This window comes from Apostichopus japonicus, chromosome 20 (genome assembly GCF_037975245.1).
Source record: "Apostichopus japonicus isolate 1M-3 chromosome 20, ASM3797524v1, whole genome shotgun sequence".
Taxonomy (NCBI): Eukaryota; Metazoa; Echinodermata; class Holothuroidea; order Aspidochirotida; family Stichopodidae; genus Apostichopus; species Apostichopus japonicus.
The window spans coordinates 12,219,647-12,237,644 of record NC_092580.1 but is presented as its reverse complement, the minus strand read 5'-3'; the positions used below and the strand labels follow the sequence as shown (position 1 = coordinate 12,237,644).

General features: G+C 37.4%; 2 protein-coding genes across 18 annotated transcripts in view; one reads left to right on the top strand and one right to left on the bottom strand.

Annotated features, from left to right (window-relative positions):
* LOC139961859 (uncharacterized) overlaps nucleotides 1-17,998 on the top strand; it is a 37,266-nt gene that overhangs the window by 1,869 nt on the left and 17,399 nt on the right. For 2 of the 17 annotated variants that reach the window (XM_071961467.1, XM_071961465.1), the window contains exons 2-6: nucleotides 328-445; nucleotides 2,081-2,154; nucleotides 2,630-2,771; nucleotides 4,464-4,520; nucleotides 4,822-4,878. In XM_071961467.1, the coding sequence (XP_071817568.1) occupies nucleotides 339-445; nucleotides 2,081-2,154; nucleotides 2,630-2,771; nucleotides 4,464-4,520; nucleotides 4,822-4,873 (432 nt within the window). In that variant the 5' untranslated portion in view covers nucleotides 328-338 and the 3' untranslated portion in view covers nucleotides 4,874-4,878. Of the gene's footprint in view, nucleotides 1-327; nucleotides 446-2,080; nucleotides 2,155-2,629; nucleotides 2,772-4,463; nucleotides 4,521-4,818; nucleotides 4,879-8,331; nucleotides 8,425-14,165; nucleotides 14,303-17,998 lie in introns of those variants that run through there. The other 15 variants (XM_071961462.1, XM_071961460.1, XM_071961476.1 and 12 more) reach the window with 12 other exon arrangements.
* The window catches only part of LOC139961837 (uncharacterized), a 249,171-nt gene that overhangs the window by 226,773 nt on the left and 4,400 nt on the right, over nucleotides 1-17,998 (bottom strand). The gene's annotated exons all lie outside the window — the stretch shown is intronic.

Here is a 17,998-nt window from a genome sequence, read left to right as displayed (position 1 = left end):
TTGAACATGTTTTCTGAGTCAGCAATAATTTGATAAAAGTCCCATAGTATCTCGACTGAACCTGAGATGGTGAAAGATTTTTGCAATGTTACCTGAAACATTCTTATGTCATGGTCATCTTAAGTATGGACTTTGAAGGTGACTCTGCTGTACTCTAGGGTGTTAATCTCAAAGATCCAAGATATCTGATGAGATAATTGTTTTAAGTCTGAAATGTACTCAGAAGTCATTTGTTTGCTAATTTTGTTTTGTTGTTGCCTAAACATCATCTTCATGCAGGAACTGCAGTAATCATAGACTTTATTTACGGTTCGTATTTTCCTGTAGACTAACCTGACATGAGTGTGAGGCTGGGTCAATGCTGCAGCAGATTACTGTATGTCCAACTGGAGGAATCATGGCAGAAGTCTGAGATTAGATTTGCGAGGAAGATTCACGCTGCAAGGTATTCATCAAAGTCTAAACAAGTTCAGCGAGAATCTCTTATCCATGTTGACCAGTCTGCCCAACACTAAATGACTTGAGAATAAAGAAGGGGTTAAAGATCTTAAAGTCAAACATTTGTTTTCATAAAAGTTTGACATCTGTTTCCTTACCTTCCCATTACTTTTTATTGGTTTTGTTGACAATGTCACAGTACAAAGCATTTAAGTTTCCACAACATTATACACAATACAATATTTACAAATATTGTAAAGAAATAAAAAAAGCAAATTTTAACATTGTTACAAGAACGGCACAGGCCCAACTAGAAAACATACATTTTCCTCTTAACCAACAGTTTGGCAGAATTTGCAATTATAACATTCATAATAAATTCAGAACATAATGATTGGAAACAGGCATAGCAACACCCCTAATGAGGGTCACAAATATCAGAGTCAGAAAACAAATCATTCAGTACAAAAACCATTTGAATAACAATATGACGTGATCAACAGAGGTTACATGAATATTCAACAGTCATGAGAAATTCAAATTCACTTCCCCATGCTACTTATGGTACAGCCTTAAACCCACATCTTCATTAATTAAGAACCTGACCATCAATTAAAGCAGGTGCATAGCCAGGAATTTGCCAAGGGAGGGGCGAAACTGTAGATTCGGCATTGCAAACTATCTAAGCGTAGCGCCACCATGGTTGGCGCGAAGCGTACAAGAAAATTTTGGCTGTAAATGCCTCCCAGATCGCCGGAAATGGCACTTCCCATGCCTTGTTAGTTGCATCTTAGCATTTTCTCTTTTGAAAATACTAGCGATATCATAAAAACCTTAAAAAATTTTGTAAAAAATATGCTCAACGGGGGGGGCGGCCGCCCCCTTCGCCCCCCCGTTGGCTACGCGCCTGAATTAAAGTCTATCATAGTCCGTTGTATCTTTTGGATCGCCGCCTGAGTCTCATTGTGCCCATTATTTTAGTTCTCACACATCTCTGATACTACATTTGAGCAAATTGCAAATTTAGCAGTTGCAAATCTGTGAATCTGACTTCTCATTACACATTTAAATATAAGCTAAAATGTGTGTGTGTGTGTGAGATCAAAATATTTAAAAGCTAATTTGTAAATGTCATGTAAAAGAAAAATTAGCAATCTAAACATCCTGGTGAAATTTCCATTCAGTTCCTACATGTGTGGCATTTTTTGAGATTATATAATGTTTAGACAAAGTTACACCTTGAAACAAACAATTTCGAAGAAATTTTGATACTCAAAGCATTTTGAATTAAATATACTTCTGTGAAAATGCATCAGAACATGAATATGTACATTCTGGGTCATTGATTATATTGTAATGTAAACTTTAAACAACCCTGCTGTAAAAGTCACAACAAGAAACCCAATCCAATGTTTGTAAAACAAATACAACTTTCACATGATAGCCTACTTACAGTACATTTCTCTGCTACAAACCAAAAGGGAGTGTACCTGTTAACTGTTTTGAAAAGTGGCAAACAGCTTCTTTGTTTTACCTTGTCATATCTACTATCAGAACATGTATTTTTTAAATTTTATTATTCCATTTCATGCCCCACCTGCCACTTCATCCCACACCCTATTTCTTCCTCACGTCTCCACAGATGTTGGGTGCTAACTATCTGTACATGCGTAGCTTCTGTAAACTCTATTGATTGCAATTGTAGTACAGTATATTGTGAGTTCAAAAGAATTTTCTTTAAATAAAACAGTTTTATTTATTTAGTGACAAAGAAAATGTGACTCACTCTGTGTTTTTGTTTTTCCTATTCTTTGTTTCTATATTACACCAATGATGTTGAATTACACTGTATTTGATTAAATGTTAAAAATACAAATCATATAGACATGCCTGAGACTGCTAGTGTTCAGCTTGTACTTACACTGTAGACTGCATCAGAAGTAAATGAGAGGGTATATCAAAGTATTATTTTAGTGAATCCAAAGGTTAAGAAAGCCAGCAGAAACTCATTTGAAACACTTTCCATGAGATGATTGTGTACAAATACTAGCTAAGATAGCAAGTTCAGAGAATTATGAGGCAGGCATTCCTGGTTGGGGACTACCATTTCATGTCCCCATTGATATATGTATCGATATACTTTCTTAATTGTTTTACTTAAATGTTTTGATTTATAAATTGATATCTGCAGATGGTTTACTTGTGATTGCAAAACTACCCGGGGTGTCAGTTAACGCAGGAAGAACGGACGCTGTCTCAGTCACTCAGGTCGTACCTCAACTGGCGGAGGCTTGCAATCTACCTTTTCTGGAGATAGTCAAAGCGCCAGAGAAGTTAGTATCATGTTCTTTTATCTCCTCTTAGTCGATGCCAAAAGTATCTATGTATTAGATAGGCTTGTCTTTGTTCTTTAAAAGGCATAGCTGGTGGTTTTTCGACATCCTCTAATCCGTTGAAATCTATGTAACATTGAATATTAACACTTGTACCTTTCCATTGATGTATGGCACATTGTATTATTTTCTTTTGGGACTCGGTAAAATTTGATCAAACCTAGCACTTTTGGACAAGGAGTTTGCTCTTTTCGCAACAATTCCTTAGCGCTCACGTGACTTCAGGTCAGCCTGTTTCATACATGTGCGTAGTCAGTTGAGGAAAACTTTCAATCTAGCTATTCACTGCAGCACTAACACTACGCCGATACGACACTCTGTCATACTGTTAAAATCAAAGTGCTAAAGAATTGTGTAGTAGGAGGTTGCAAAAACACTTGTGAAAACCAAAATTTCAGTTTCTTTGCGTTTCCCAGTCATCAAACCGACAAAAAGTGTCACAGGCTTTAGATTATTTTTGTAAGTAGCACTCGCAGAGACTTTCTCGCTCACCGGGTTTCCCAACATCTGCAGACGAAGATGTGTTCAGCACACTTTGACACAAACACGTATTATAGGCAGTATAGTCTACGCAGAGGCCCTTTAAAGATAAAGTCTCCCTAACTTTGATATATGCCTAAACTCATTAGTCACAATTGCCCAATTGTTCTAATGTGCATACTCAATTGTTTATCTTCAGCGGTGGTTTACTCCATAGGTGCAGCATTAAAAGGTCAGGTTACAAAAGAGTACACTGACACACTGAGGGGGTGAGGGGGGGGAAGGGGAGGGTCTGTTTGTTGTTTGTTCTGTATTCTAATTGTAAAGTTCTGTATTTTTTCAGGGAGTGTCACTGCCAGACAAGCCCTATCATAGGTTTTTTAGTACACTTCCTTTCACAAGTTTTGTTTCTTATCTCCTGCTATGCTACATGTCATACTTATGTTGTGATACAACAAAATAAATGAAATGAACTGAAATATGGCTCAAGTCAAGCTGGACAATGATCTGAGCCTCTCAGAATCGATCAGTAAAACAACATATATTATGGTCATAGTCTTAACAAACTGAACTGTACCAGAAGAACACATACTAGTGAAACACATAGGAAGGATGGAGTATTTCTAGGCTCATTTGAAGTCAGAGCTTTTTTTCCGACTACTACAGTCTACAGCTAGGATGTAATCTCATAAGCTTTGTAAGTGATAGCATGCTTAATGTGGGGCCAGTGAGTACAGATCTGTAACATACTATTTGTAAATTGATTGTAGTTTCTGTGATCATGAGAGATGTATGCATCTCACATCTCAATCGCTACACATCCCAATTTTCTTGCAAAATTGTAAGATTTTGTGTCATGTTATATTATGCACACAAGCTCAAATTAATGATGCACAAGTAATTGCAAATTTCCCAAGTTAAAAAACAACATTGGAGTAGTTTTTAGTTGTTAAGATTCCTTTATGTTATGTTCTATCTGGTAATGTTCTACAGTAATTCTAGAGAAGTTACTAAATTGCTGTTAAGTACCTGAACCCCCCTCCCCCTCCCCCACTGCTTCATATCTCTACTAACATGAATTCTGTAAAGTGCAATGAAATGTCATTTATATTCAAATTAATTAGGGTGTTTTTTTTTGTGTTTTTTCTTTAGCAATCAGGAAATGAAGACAAGGTCACATAAAGTATTATCAATGAAGATCCTGTTACAGTAAGTATATTCTCTTCATTGTTGTGTAAAAGTAAGTTGGCCTGACGTTTTGATCCTAGCAGTATCTTCTTCAGAGGCTGTATGGAAGATCCTGCTAGGATTGAAACATCTGGCCAACTTACTTTTACAAATTCTCTTACACAGGCTCTTTGTTTGCTAACAGTTTCTCTTCATTGCTAAGTGCAATATGAAGTATCTGAACCCCCACTTCTTCATATCTCTACTAACATGAATTCTTTAAAGTGCATTGAATGTCATTTATATTCAAATCAATTGAGATGTATTTGTTTCTCTCTAGCAGTCAGAGAATGAGGAAGAACCTACAGACAATGATGTCAGAGATAACTCTGTAGTACCCGTAAGTTTTTGTTGCACTTTTCTTCAAAGCAAATCGAAATGCAGTCACTTTTGCATGTGTCAATTGAGCAAATAGGATAGTGCAAGAACTAAACCTGTTAGGATCACTTTAAACAAACAGCTAGCATTGTAATGATTTGTAATAACTGATATATGTTTGTGTCATATATTATTCCATACAGATAGCAATTATCCCCTACTTATAACTTAAAAGAATAGTCCAGGTCAAAATTTCTTTTTGAAGTGTTAAAGAGGAACATAATCTAAGCATTCTGGTGAAATATCTCCAAAATGGTACATAGGAATTGAATGCAAATTTCACTAGAATGCTAATAGATTATGTTCCTCTTTCACATACCACAAAGGAAATTTGACCTGGACTATTCTTTAAAACTTAAACCAGTCCCATGATGAAATGTTCAAAGGAATAATATATCCTAAGGTCGACAAGTCAATACCAAACAAATTGGAAAATGGCAAATAGAGTACTGCCTAGAATCCAATTATTAAACCACTGAATACATCCTATTGCCTTTAATAAATTTGCATTTGGGATTTCTAGTGGGTAATCTTCATGTTCATAGTGTATATCTGACATCTGTAAATTTTGTTAATTTTATTCAATTTTATGCCCAGTAAGAATACTCACTAATTTTGTTACTGCTGGCAATACTGAATGTGTAGAGGTTAACATTTACCCCTTTTTACCTCGTTTGCAATGGGGAGAAACATTGGGGCTGTGATAAATTACCCCTTGGCTTCTGTTTTGCAACAAATGGCAAGGGGATGGGGGATGCCTTATCCTCTGTTGCTCTGGATAACCTGTGCTTTAAGGTCAAAAGTAACAGTGCTGGACCTTTCACTATTACTATAGCATGTATACTAAACAATGTTTCCCCACACCAAAACAGCTCCCATTTTCTCTTCAGTCTCTACCCTACCCCTCCTCCAAACCTGTTGTACAGACCCAATGCAAGATTACATTGATAGCTTCCTCCCTTATAGATTGCCTTATTATGTTACTAATGACATTCAATTTATGTAGACATTAACATTATCCATATTTACAATGGGCCGCAAGGGTTCATTGTGGGCTATGAAATGTTCCCCAGCAAGCTTTCATCTGGAAGCCAAGGGTAGACTTCTTGGTGGTCCTGATTCATCCCCCCCTTTTGTACCCCTCCCCCCCTTGTTTGAGCTACAGGATATATCCGTGCCCCACTTTACTTGTCTTTTCTGTCTGATTTAATTTCACGGTAGTGTCTTAGAATTACTTCTCTAATGTACCTTTGCCATTATGTAATAATGTTAACCCACTCCCAAATATTTTTTTCACGTTTTTTCTTTAATCTCTACCGTTACACCTTTCTCCATCCCCTGGTATGCAGTGAACCAATGCAAAATCAAATTGAGAGGTGCTTCCTTTATTGTCTCATTTTGATACTGCAATACTCAATGTGTAGAGGTTAACATAGACCCCCTAAACCTGTTTTCAATGGAGGGGGGGGGGGGCTCATTGGGGGATGTGAAGTGTAGCCCTCTTTAATCTCTACCCTTACCACTCCTTCCCTTTTGGTAAACTGTGAACCAATGCAAAATCAAATTGAGAGGTGCATCCTGTATTGATTCTCTAATTTTAATACTGCAATGCTCAATGTGTAGAGGTTAACATTGACCCCATTTATTCATATTTGCAATTGGGGGAATCACTGGGGGCTATGAAGTATGTTCCCAGCTGGCTTTCACCTGGAACCTAATGGTAGACTTCTTTGTGGCCCTGACTTTATTTTATATTTTCCCCGTGGGTGCTCTGCCTTCCCCAACCCCCCCCCCCCCCCCCGTTATTATTGGGGGCTTCATTTTCTCTGCCTGACTTGTACAATCAAATGAATACTCAAATTACATATTAGTACTGGTTATGTATTACTAAGGGTCCACTTCTTGGCGGTCCCGAGTTTATTTTCACGTTATTTTGGGGAAGGGGTAGGGACATTCTGCCTTAATTCCCCTTCCCCCTCTGGCTAAGCAAATTGCCCCACCCTACCATTTTCTCTGCCTGACTTGTACAGTCAAATGACTTTTCAAATTAGGTATTAGTCCTGGTTATATATTTCATATTGTATATATATATATATGTATCCCCATTCCAAAAACTTCACCTTTCTGTTCAGAACATCTCTACCCTGACCCCTCCTCCACCCCTGACATAGAATCAATGCAGACTTTCATTGATATCTGCCTCCCTTATTGATTGGCTCATCCTGTTAGATCTGATAGAAGTCAATGTGTAGAGGTTGCAAAGACCCCATTAAACCATATTTGCAATGGTCCCTTGGGGAATCTTTGCGGGAGGGGTCCGGACTGTTTAACAAACCTGCTGGAAGCTAAGGGTATACTTTTGGCAGTCCTGGTGTTGCTTCAAACCCTTTTCACCTGGGGATTTTCTGCCTCAACCCCCCCCCCCCTTCCATATATCTCTGCCCTCCGTTTTTTTTTCTGCCTGACCATTAAATTAATGTCAAAGGTGGTATTCCTATATACTTCACTAATATATTTGCCTTTATGTACTAAGCTTACCCCAACCCACAAATTTTCCGTCCCCTTTTCTCATTGATCTGTACCCTCACCCCTTCTCCACCCCTGATATGCATAACCATAGTAACTCACGTTGAGGGCTGCCTCTTTTATTGACTGCCTGATTTTGTTACTACAACACTCCATGTGTAGAGGTTAAAGGTGTATAGGCCCCAAACTATAGGATGCTATAATTGCTATAAGATTTCAAACTGCACTTTCCTGGAGGCATTTAATCTCTAAATTTTCCCATAATTCTAAATGAACAAACAAGATGGCTGAATGTCCCAGTGAGGTTAATTACCTCCAGGGTGGTAATATGAAGAGTATAAGAAATTTGACCATGTGCAGTTGACTATATTTGAAAATCTTGCATATTTGGGGTCAATACAGCATACCTTTAACATGTAGACCCTTTTTACCCTGTTTGCAATGGGGATAATTATTGGTAGAGGGTTGTGAAACATATATCCGTTGTCTTCTGTCATGAAACTAAGGAGGGTAGGGGGGAGGGGGGTTTCATGGTCACCTTGACCTCCATTGCTCTGGCTAGCTTGTACTTGAAGGTTAAAGGTAGCAGTACTAGATATTTCATGTATACATATTTTAACCCACATTAAAGAACCCTCCCTTTTCTGTTCAATTCCTACATTTACCCTCACTCAACCCCTGGTACGGGGTGAAGCAATGACAAATTGTGATAGTGTCTTCATCTAAATTTATATTTAATTAAAGAAGTTATCAATGTCTATATCCCTAATGATAGGCTCTGTGTACAGTGAATGTAATTGGGCAGTGTGTGGTGACCATGAGTTTTACCAATGCTTTTGCAACCCTGGTTTAAGTGCAATTTGTCATTTCTTTTACCTCTAATTTACAGCTTATAAACCTCCTCAGAAAAGACAAGGATGTCCACAGAGATTCTGTCCATTCTGTTCAAAGACCTTGGCTGGATCTCAGCTTACTTGAAAAAGAAATCAAGAGCCATTTCCACTGCTGTTTAAATACTGTTTATTTCTAACACTTTACCACCAATGATTCATTAATGTGAAATATTATCTCTAATCAGTACAAACTTTCATGTTTTATAAATGCAATATTGACAGTCTACTCTAAATGTGATGCTCATTTGGAAGAATCTCAAATAATAATTAAAGTAAATTTCACAAGCTTTACTAATCAGCTCAGTCTTTCATCTTTTATAACACACATGATTGATACATTGTTGTTACATGATATGCACATTGTAAACATTGTACCATGAGTGATTCATTAAAATGTGTATGTCTGATCATCAGGATAATCTTCCCTCATTCAGAGAATAAATCCTGTTTACTCTAGCTGTTCTCTTGTTGTTATGTGACTGTTCATTGCCAATTTTCTACAAAAAAATTATATTTACTAATTGTTCAATACACAACATTAACACAACACATTTGTCTTAGAGAGCTCACATTGGGAGCTGCGTACTTTATCGATTGCAAAATTTTGTTTCTTTTACACAAGATATAGACTTTAAAAACAATAAATGCCATATCTGATAACACTAAATATATGTAGAGGTTATCATACACCCCATTTGGGGAGGGGGGAGGTTGGATGGGGCTGTGAATCATTTCCCTTTGTTTTTATGCAACTAAGGGGAGGGGGATGTGCTGCCCTTCCTTTCGTCTATGGGTGACATGCACATTAAATTTAAAGTCAGTATTCTAGAATTTCTCACATGTTACACTAAGGTGACCATATTTTCCTGACTATAATCGGGGACATTTATTACGTGACTGATATGGGTGAGGGGTCTAAGGGGAGGGGGTGTCCCCCTCCCCTTTGGAAATTTTCAAGTGCCTAAGTTGCTTAGATGTAAAATGGTGATACTTAGGACCTTTTTTAAATCAATTTTATTTTCAAAAATGTAGCTTTTTTTAGATGAAATTCACTTACTTCACGTGGTTCTTTGAGAGCTTGTGAGTTGCTCATGCTCACACTATAAGTGTCGTTGTGTCGCCGTAGTTGCCAATTATACGGTCGAAAGAGTGCTAGGCTAGATCGATCTAGCATATTTTTAACAGTGTTTCTACTTTACGCTGCCCCACCTGTTCCGTTCTACGCCTGCACACTTGACTAAATTTTGTTTTTATAATTATTTTACTAATAATGTGGGATATTTTCAAAATTCCTGAACATTTAGACGAATCGGGGACATATTCGGGGACACTTGTTCATCGGGGACAGCACACTGTAATCGGGGACTGTCCCCGAAAATCGGGGATGTCTGGTCACCTTATGTTACACCACTCGAGAACATTTTACCCCCATGTGTCGAGGGCCCACCCTTATCCCTCCTCTCCCCTAGCATGCAGTGAACCAATGCAAAAACATTTTGCAAGCTTCCTCTCTTAATAATTGTGTTTAAATTTCACCAGATAAAGACCAGCTTAGAACATTAATGCCATATCTACAAATGCTAACTATATGAAGAGGTTAACATACACCCCATATTTTGGAGCTGTGAATTATTTCCCTTTATTTTTGCATGCAGCTAAGAGGATGGGATGTCCTATCATACCTTTTGTCTATGGGTTACCTGTACATTGCATCAAAGTTAGTATTCCAGGAAATTTCACTACAATAGCTTTTGCTTATATATACTGTTTCAACACTTCAATACACTTGCCCCTTTGTGTCCAGTCCTCACTCCCCCCCTCTGTCTACCACTGACATGTATAATCACATTGGGAGCTGTCTCCTTTATCGCTTGCATAATATTGTTTCTTTACAACAGAGCTTTAGACCTTACAAACATTAATGCTATATTTGATAACACTAAATATATGTAGAGGTTAACGTACACCCCCTTCTGGGGGTAGGGGCTGTGAATCATTTGTCTTTCATGAAAATAAGGGGGAGGGTGTGCTGCCCTTCCTTTCTTCTATGTTTGACTGGTACATTAATGTCATAGTTATTATTACTGGATATTTCACTAATTACTTTGCCTATTTATAATGTTACACCACTCCAAAACATTTTCCCCTGTGTCCAGCCTCCACTCTTACCCCTCCTCCACCCTTGGCTTGCAGTGGACCAATGCATAAACACATTGGGAGCAGCCTCCCTTATCAATTGCATAAATTTGTTAATCATGTTCGTCAAACATATGTACTCAATTCTTTGCTCCTTAATCCGCTTCCTGTTTAGTCATGGTTTATATGGTTCTAATTCCATCAATGCAACTTACACTTGTCTTGCGTCATACTTTTATGTTTTTACATTTTGTACTTTACATTCAACTGCCAAGAATTGCTGACAAAGGTCCCAGGAGGGCTGAAAATTTCAATATATCTTCTAAAACATTACTCCTCATATGTCAATTATGAGTCATATCTTATTTCTCTGGTGTTCTCTTAATATTTATATATATATATATATATATATATATACACAATACATATATATAAATATATGTGTTTATATATATAAATATATATAAAGATATGTGTTTATATATATAAATATATATAAAGATATGTGTTTATATATATAAATATATATATATATATATATATATATATATATATATATACAAGGGCGTAGGAACCGGGGGGGCTGGGGGGGCGCCAGCCCCCCCAGTGAAAAATGTGGAGGGGCGGAAGTATCATTCCGCCCCCCCGCTTCGCAAGTCAGAAAACCCCTTTTTCATTTCCAAATGAGAAAAAAAATCTCATTTGGAGCACCAAATTGCATCTAAGGCCTGGTGAAAATACAAAATTAAGTTTACAAAATGGAGTGGGTGTTAAAGTGTGCTATATTGCACCAAATTGCATCTGAGGCTACCTGGAAATGCAAAAAAATCCAAAGGGGAGGGGGACACCCCCTCCCCCAGGCCGGCCATCAGTCTTCAGCCCCCCCACTAAAAAGTACCTTCCTACGCCACTGTATATATATATATATATATAGTGCCATTTCCAGTGATCTGGGAGGCATTTTCAGCCAAAATTTTCTTGTACGCTTCGCGCCAATCATGGTGGCGCTACGCTTAGATAGTTTGCAATGCCGAATCTACAGTTTCGCCCCTCCCTTGGCAAATTCCTGGCTACGCGCCTGGATTCAACGTCTGCAAACATACGTTACGTTTTCTGTCTTAACTTTAAACTTAGAAGTGTGTAAACTGGAACTTGGTATTTGAGAAAGAAGGACTGGAATTCGATCCCAAAGACTCGGTCTCGGCTACATATATACGTTTAGCTGTATTAAAACACAATACCACGAGAACGAAATGCTTATAAGGCTACTTCCTTTTCGTAACACCGTATTTTCTTTCTTTATTCCAGTATAAATTTACAGAGAAATTTATAAATAGGATTGAACATCAAAATACAGGTTAAGACATATAAAAGTTTATGAGACTAAGTTAATAGTGAAAACAAAAAGTGTTACAAAAGTTATCAAAATTATTAAGAAGCTACAACAAAGGATCTAAGAAGCTGTTCTTTTCCAGTTTACAAAAAGGGGCTGTTCTGTAAATGAAACGGGTTCTTAAAGAGTAAAAATTCTAAAACATTATCAAGAAGCTACAATAAAGGATCTAAGGAGCCGTTTTGTACAAAAATGGCTGCTCTGTAGATAAACAAGTTCTTAAAGAGTATAATTCTAAAAGATGGCATGATATTTGGATTTCTCAGATTATAATTTGTTTTATTGCACAGAGAGTTGAGCTTGGAATGTAGAGGATGTTCGTTAGAAGTTTGAATATTTTTGACAAGTCGTATTAATTCATTCCTAGCAGATTCATTAACTCTATGTACAAGATTCTCATAATTATGCCTGAAAATTTTTGAACAAAATTTAAGAAAACTTCTTATTCTTCTCTTATCTTTAACGTGTACAAAATGGTACCATACTGGAACCGCATATACTAGGATCGGCAAGACAGACACCGTGAACACCCCATCTATTGTATCACTGGAAAAGTATGGGACAGTGAATGCTCATGTCGAAACAATATAATACTCTTTAGCTAACATTTTCGAGATATGATTTGTAAAAGTTAACTTATTGTCAATGCACACTCCTAGATACATAGTGCAAGCGGCACGTTCAACGCACGAGCCCTGAATTATAGTTCTCTGTTCTTTAACATTCATTAAACCTTTGTGCTTAACATTTATATTTTCAAACAAGATTTATTTGGATTCAAAATGAGATTTTCTGCTCACACAAGCTAACAATTCTAGAAATAAAGTACTGATTATCATCTTGATCTTTACTGTGTGTGCTTTTACTGATTCTGCAGGAAACAGCAGTATCATCTGCATACTCAATAACATTGCAGTTGGAACCTGAGCGTATCTCATCTGTGTAAATGGTGAAAAGTAGAGCCGATAGAGAACCCCCTTGAGGAACGCCAATTTTAATATTCGATTTAGAAGAAAATCCCTTCTGTAATGTCACTTGCCTAGACCTATATTGCACGCAGTTAAGTACTACATTGCAAACATGGTGGTCTAAGATAATTTGTAACAGTTCTCCAGAAGGAAGACAGTCTTTGTAATGCATTATTAAAATGCAGAGATAAACTTCCTAGGAACTAGTTATTTGCCAATTATGAATGCACTAACAATATCTCTTAGTTATTAGGATTGTAATAGATATGTGTGTAAAACCTCAGAAAAACAAATACAGCAACGATTACAACCAATTTGTGTATCGTAACTTGCGAAACCATTTTGTTTTTATATTTAATTTCTATAAAGCGCTATACAGGTACTAGTCCGTATATATACATCTTCCCCTGCATTAAGGTGGCTATCATGAGCTTCTCCTCACCATCTACTACGGATGTGGTAACACACCATGCGTCGTCATCAACTGACATTGTTGTTAGTAATTGCCGACCATCTCGACTGTATTGTGTTAGCACAGTGTTCAGCCTACTATCATCATCCCATAACATGTAGATGAACCCTCCCATGCCTATGCACACCCTGACAGGTTTTATGTCAGCTCCACTTAGATTTGGTTTGGTGAATTTATACAGCACCTTACTCTCTGATGTCACCATGGTAACTGCATATGAGGACCTATCCTTATAGTCACAGATGAGAAGATTACCGTCGTGGACAGTGATATCATCTGATCGTCTGATTATATCAGGTAGTACTATGGTGTGACTGTAATTCAGCTGATAATCAAATACATACACTTCTCTGCTGTCAGTACCAACAATGATTTCATTCTTGGCGTGATTTGTGGTAACAGATAACACAAACCTACCCTCTGGCCACGTCTTAACCATATCACTGATGTTCTTCTTTGGGTAAGAATTGTCAGAAATATTATAAATACCGATTTCATCTGGTATGCAAACTGTAATGACATTGAACCCCGACAAAGTACAACAGTAACGACATGCCGGCATCCCATATCTCTTATTTCTATTTAAGACATTCTGATTTAATATTTCTCCTTTCATGTTAATGACGGTGATGTGTGATTCCTCTGTTGATACAAAACCAGTCATAACGATATTACCATTGCTACTTCTTGTCATACTGGTGATCCCATAATCTTTATCTTTGATTCCCCGAACATCAACAACAGACTCTGCGCTTTCTGTAATGACAACTTTATCATATATAACTTTTGTTATATCACTGATGACAAAATCAGATAAAGATTCTAACTCTGGATATTCTTGTTTCATTTCTTCGATCATAGATTCACTGGCTGCTCTTATGTCGGGGACACACTGTGCGTCTGTCCAATCGTCATTACATGCAAGAATGGAAGAAGACGTTGCTGATAAGTTTTCGAATCGTTTAATAAGTTGCTTACAATTATTTAGTATTTCTTCACATTCGTTTTTGTTTTGACTTGTAAGAAGATCTTTAGCTGTTGTCAAGGTTTTGAAATTACTATCTAACTCCCCAAGCTTTTTAAAGAATTCACCCTCAATTTCTTGTCGATTTTCCTTAAATTCTTTCAATTCCTGGTCATATTTTACATCAGTACTTTTCATATTTTCTTGATGTCTCATGATCAAGCGGTTCATTTCCTCTTCATGTTTAACAGTTATTTCACGTTTTTCACATCCTCTTCTATTTTCTATGTCAGCAACTCCTTGTTCACGTTCGTCGTTACATTCGGCAAGTTTATCCTTGATTTTCTTTGCCTGTTCCTCGTGTTGAATTGTCAACAACTGTGTCTTTTTTGTAACATTTTCATTCAATTTTACTAACGCCATTTGAACCTTCTCGGGTAATGCATATAGTTTACTTTTGTGCTTGCTTAGTTCAGCAAGGTTCTGATTCAGTAATGTCCTTTCTTTCTGGGCTAGGTCATTTACATCTATGAGATCGTGACCTTTGTGCTTACCGTGAGTGCAAACTAAACAAACCGGTTCATTGTGGCATGTACCACAGCACAATTTGGCTGGTTCTTTGATATGAAAATGGCACCTGGGATCTTCCGTCATTGCAGCTATTTTCTCCATGGTTAGGTTCTTAGCTGCCATATTTTCCAATTTCAGAGTGCTTGGTTGGTGATCAGTAAACATTCTATTACTGATATGAACCCTGTAACATTCTTCGCATAAAAAAGCTCTACATTTAAAGCAATAGGCGGAACATATCACATCCTTTGAACAGCTCACACACTGCTTCAAATCTTTCTTTTCCAATGATTTACGCAATTCTATGAACTCGAGCATACTCTTCATATGAAAATCAGTCTTAAAGCCGTCCAATCCATCCTCTGGTATACAACATCGCTGTTTACAAAGTGGACATTCAATTGTCCCATCATGGCTGGCTTGAAGAACTGTTCTCAAGCAATCGTTACAGTATCGATGAAGACATGGTAACTGTTTCGGCTCATTAAATTGATCCAAACAAACAGAGCACATGAAGAAGTTTTCTGTCAGGTCTTCTATGAAAGGGTTCCAGGTAGCCATGTTGATGAAGGTTGTTAACTCTCACTTGATAAAACTGTACTCAGTTACGTCACAATCTGTGAAAGAGTTCAGGAAAAGAATGAGAAGGGTTAACAAATTATTATTTATCCCTGTATTTCATAAAATATGAATGGAAATGCAAACATACCTGCATATCCCATTCAGAATGATCTGGACATAGAAGTACTAAAACATTTTTGGCCCATGTTTAACCCCTCCTTCATCTTCAAACTTTTGGAGAAGGTTGTGTATTCAAGACTTGAGCGACACTACCATACTAATGCCCTTCACCAACAGTTTGGACTTAATTGAAGTAGTTTGATTCAATATCTGTCCCATCAATTTCAAACAGTTTGCATTCATATCACACTTTCGAAACGAGTACCTCTAGAGTTTGGTGTTCCACAGGAATCGGTGCTTTGGCTCTTGCTCTTCACTATGTACACAATCGTACATAGTCACAACTTGAATTACCATTTCTATGTGGATGACACACAAATTTACCTTTCACTCAAACCTGTCAAATCGTGGATGACAAGCAATAAACTTAAATTGAAAGGATTGAAGTAATCATAATCAAAATCTGAAAAACCTTCCCAATGTATTGTTGAGGGCGGATAGAGTTTCAATTAAATCCGTATCAGCAGTCAAAACTTTATCTTGATACAACTCTTAATATGGATGCACATGTGAACCATATTTGAAAACAGGCCGACTCCCAACTTCGCAATATTGGTCATATACGCCGTTACCTCACCATGAATGCAACTATCTCACTTATTAATGGTCTCGCTACATCAAAACTGGACCACTGTAATTCGCTATATTTTCTGTCAGAAACCCAATCTCGGAATCTATGTAGCATGTACACAGCATACGGCGGTATGCACAAGTACCAGGACATCCAAGTTTGATAATATCACCCCAGTTCTACAACTATTTCACTGGCTTCCTATGAAAGCTCATTTCCATTACAATATCCTGTGATCCTCACCTTTAAGACACTATATGGCTATTCCCCTCCCTACATGAACCAATTGCTTAGACAGTCCAACAAGATCTTTACGGTCTCAACATACCGCGATGTTGACTGTTCCACGCATCAGAACATCATATGGCGAGTAATGTATTTCCTGGGCTGCCCGTCATTTGTGAAACAAGCTTCCAACAGCAATCCTTACTATCAATTCGCTTGAAGCTTTTAAACCAACTATCAAGACACATCTTTTCATACAATACTTATTAAGTACAGTACTTGATCCAGCTTTTTGGATGTCTATTTCTCCTTCTTCTGTTTGTAAAGTTTTTTGAGTAGACTCCGTGTTTTGTATTGAGTACTTAAAATATGTGGTATTATAATAATCTAATAATCAGTGAAACCAAAATGCCAAAACTCTCTTGAGGATTCCTTGCCACACTTTCCATGCAGGGTTTAGTTTCTCCCAAAAGAAACTTTTCCCTTCTGGAAGAACTAGAAACCAGCATTTAAGATAAACAGTTTCTAAAGGGAATACATTTCTGCCTATGATGAGAAAGTTTTATCAGGGAGAGAGAGAGAGAGAGAGCTAGCAGGAACTCCATCGTTTGATATGAAGTCCAGTAAGGTCATATCACTTTACTCAAGTGGGTGCTCAATCAGCATGGCACTTCATTGCGATGAGACCTATCAATTGATAATCTCTCTGATCTCAGTTATGGACAGAGCACTTAAAGCACCTTTTGATAGATGCAATCGTTGTGGTTCTACCTGAAGGGAGTAGCAGTAGTTACCGCAGTAGGTGAATATTCTGCTTCAATGTATAAAAGTTCTAAGTCAATTTAATCAGGCTTAAATTGATTAAGACTGATTAAGCCTGAGTTGGCACTCAGTGCCAACTGAGTGCGATATCTCCACAGTAAAAATGATCTGTAAGAATGAATAACAATGTGTAACAAAGTCCTTACCAATAAGGTTCATGGACTTCAAACTCAGTTGGTGTATGCCTTGGGAAGTTGAACCTCCATCAGTGATGATGTTATAGTGGCAGTGGAAAGTATAATCTTGCGATGAAACCTGCTAGGCTTCACGATTTCCTTAGTAATTAATTCACAGAACTCTTTTATGCGTCAATGGCAGCTGTTTACGAATCAGTAACGTATAAATTACCAATAGAATGTATCACAAAGCCTCAAGTATTGAAATAGGGCGTTACCACCTGGTGAAATATATGTTATTCACCATGCACTTTTTCTATGTGTACAATTTATATACCATGCTACCCATTGAAATAAGGAAGTTAAATACAGGCCATTATTACACTTGGCATTATAAGTATTATTCAAATAAATACCGTGACCGTCATACATGACTAGATAACCATATATGGAACTTTCAATAGAGGTTAATAAATTACTACCAACGGCAGGAATGAAGCCGTTTACTAAGCTTGTGGAATATGAACCATCACTTGAAGTAACTAACTAAATCTAGTGTTGGTTAAAATTGCAAATTGTTCAAAGGATTGCCAAATGCATGATGTAGTGCGTATTTTTGGTGTACGTACATTTGGAAATGAGAATTTTCCCCCCATATGGTGGAGGAATACCATGCACGTGGTAG